Source organism: Salvelinus sp. IW2-2015, linkage group LG31, assembly GCF_002910315.2.
Source record: "Salvelinus sp. IW2-2015 linkage group LG31, ASM291031v2, whole genome shotgun sequence".
In the NCBI taxonomy this organism is placed as follows: domain Eukaryota; kingdom Metazoa; phylum Chordata; class Actinopteri; order Salmoniformes; family Salmonidae; genus Salvelinus; species Salvelinus sp. IW2-2015.
In genome coordinates, this window is record NC_036870.1 from 10,565,591 (window position 1) to 10,568,233 (window position 2,643).

A 2,643-nucleotide genomic window follows, 5' to 3' on the forward strand; every position below is an offset into this window, starting at 1 on the left:
GAGCCAATCATTTGTGTTGTGACAAGGTAGGGGTGGTATACAGAAGATAGCCCTATTTGGTAAAACTATGGCATACTATGGCAAGAACAGCTCAAAAAAGCAAAGAGAAACGACAGTCAATCATTACTTTAAGACATGAAGGTCAGTCAATCTGGAAAATGTCAAGAACTTTGGAAGTTTCTTCAAGTGCAGTTGCAAAAACCAGCAAGCGCTATGATGAAACTGGCTTTCATGAGGACCACTACAGGAAAGGAAGACCCTGAGTAACCTCTTCTGTATACCACCCCTACCTTGTCACAACACAAATTACTGTTGGTTATTACTGCATTGTCGGAACTAGAAGCACAAGCATTTCGCTACACTCGCATTAACATCTGCTAACCATGTGTATGTGACTAATAAAATTTGATTTGATTTGATTTGCAGAGGATAAGTTCATTAGAGTTACCACCCTCAGAAATTGCAGCCCAAATAAATGCTTCACAGAGTTCAAGTAACAGACACATCTCAACATCAACTGTTCAGAGGAGACTATGTGAATCAGGCCATGGTCAAATTGCTGCAAAGAAACCACTACTAAAGTACACCAATAAGAAGAAGATACTTGTTTGGGCCATGAAACATGAGCAATGGACATTAGACCGGTGGAAATCCGCCCAAATGTGAGATTTTTGGTTCCAACCGCCGTGTCTTTGTGAGACGCAGAATAGGTGAACGGATGATCTCCGCATGTGTGGTTCCCACCGTGAAGCATGGAGGAGGAGGTGTAATGTTGTGGGAGTGCTTTGCTGGTGACACTGTCAGTGATTTATTCAAGGCACACTTAACCAGCATGGATACCACAGCATTCTGCAGCGATACACCATTCCATCTGTTTTGCGCTTAGTGGGACTATCATTTGTTTTTCAACAGGACAAGGACCCAACACACCTTCAGGCTGTGTAAGGGCTATTTGACCAAGAAGGAGAGTGATGGAGTCCTGCATCAGAGGACCTGGCTTACACAATCACTCGACCTCAACCCAATTGAAATAGTTTGGGATGAGTTGGACCGCAGAGTGAAGGAAAAGCAGCTAACAAGTGCTCAGCATATGTGGGAACTCATTCAAGACTGTTGGAAAAGCATTCCAGATGAAGCTGGTTGAAAGAATGCCAAGAGTGTGCAAAGCTGTCATCAAGACAAAGGGTGGCTACTTTGAAGAATCTCAAATCTCAAATATATTTTGATTTGTTTAACACTTTTTTGGTTACTACACGATTCCATATATCTTATTTCATAGTTTTGATGTCTTCACTATTCTACAATGTAGAAAATAGTAAAAATAAATAGAAACCCTTGAATGAGTAGTGTAGGTGTGTCCAAACTTTTGACTGGTACTGTACGTACATAACAATTTCATCTTGACTTGTGGTGGTCCTGCAGAGCTCAGACGACGAGTCGCAGTGGGTGGAGGAGCTGCTGAAGTTGCACACAGCGCGGGTCAGAGATGTGGAGATCCTCACAGGGCTGGACATGTACCGCTCCACCACCCTGAACTACACCCAGACCCTCTCCCTCAAGACCTTCCTGCACACCTTTGAGAGTGACACCTAAAACAGACACACACAGACTCACTCTTACTGTATCTCTGTATTGTTTTCACTCTCTTCTCAATCTTGTTACTGTGTTTCACTTCCCCTCTCTGTCTCTCCCCTCTCTGTCCTACTGGGCACAGACGCCAATTCAACGTCTACTCCACATTGGTGCAACGTCATTTCATTGAAATGATGTGGAAACAATGTTGATTCAACCAGCGTGTGCCCAGTGGGGTCTCTCTCTCTCCCCAGTACATCTCTGATCTTTAGGTGTATATTTGTATACAATTTGTCATATTTATTAGGTAGAAGATAATAATGCTACCACTTATAGTCACACTAATTCAGAGAGCTCTTGTGTAGAAGTGGAATTAGACTTTTGTTGTGTGTGGTTTGAGAGAAAGTGTTGTGTCGTGAATGGAGTGTTTGTTTGGGGAAGTGGAGTAATGGGTTGGATTAGGTAATGGGCCCTTTTGGTTGCAGGAAGATGATGTCATATCTCTTAATGCCGCACAGTGATGATGTACTATAGCCTGAAGTATCTGTGTAATTCGTGTGAAGACTTTATTGCCACCTCCTACACCTACATAAGGTTTACATAAGGATGACAGAGCAAATGTTATAAACAGTCGAGGCATCAACGACAACTTGRTGTAGTACTTTATTGGTGACACAAAGCGTTGTTCAGGTTAGCTAACAGGCTAGTGCATTGGTGTTATGGGTGTTATAAGTGCTAAGTCAGTTGTTATAAGATCTTAGAACTGTGTTATAACAACTTTAACAACCGGTATATGATGTTTATGACAGTGTTACGTAGGCCTTATGACAGTGGAGTCAAGTGCAATGATTGGCTGTTTGGCATTGAGCGTACCGTACTACATCTATTACTGATGACGGCRCTGCTTGCAGCACACTTAACTCAGCCAGTCATAGAGATTCATCACAATTAACAATCATTTTCATGTCACTTAATACAAGCTCCATTGACGGCCTCAAATGGTTGATATGTATGTTGATGGTATCTGGATATGTTTTTCCCTTCTAAATTGTGTATTATTAACATGTGGCA

At 42.1% G+C, this 2,643-nt stretch overlaps 1 protein-coding gene across 2 annotated transcripts in view; it reads left to right on the plus strand.

The window, feature by feature from the left end:
• Positions 1–2,263, plus strand: part of enpp2l (ectonucleotide pyrophosphatase/phosphodiesterase 2-like) — a 31,938-nt gene extending 29,675 nt beyond the window's left edge. For both annotated transcript variants that reach the window (XM_023975835.2, XM_023975836.2), the window contains exon 25: positions 1,423–2,263. In XM_023975835.2, the coding sequence (XP_023831603.1) occupies positions 1,423–1,593 (171 nt within the window). In that variant the 3' untranslated portion in view covers positions 1,594–2,263. The remainder of the gene's footprint in view (positions 1–1,422) is intronic.
• Positions 2,264–2,643: the final 380 nt, after the last annotated feature.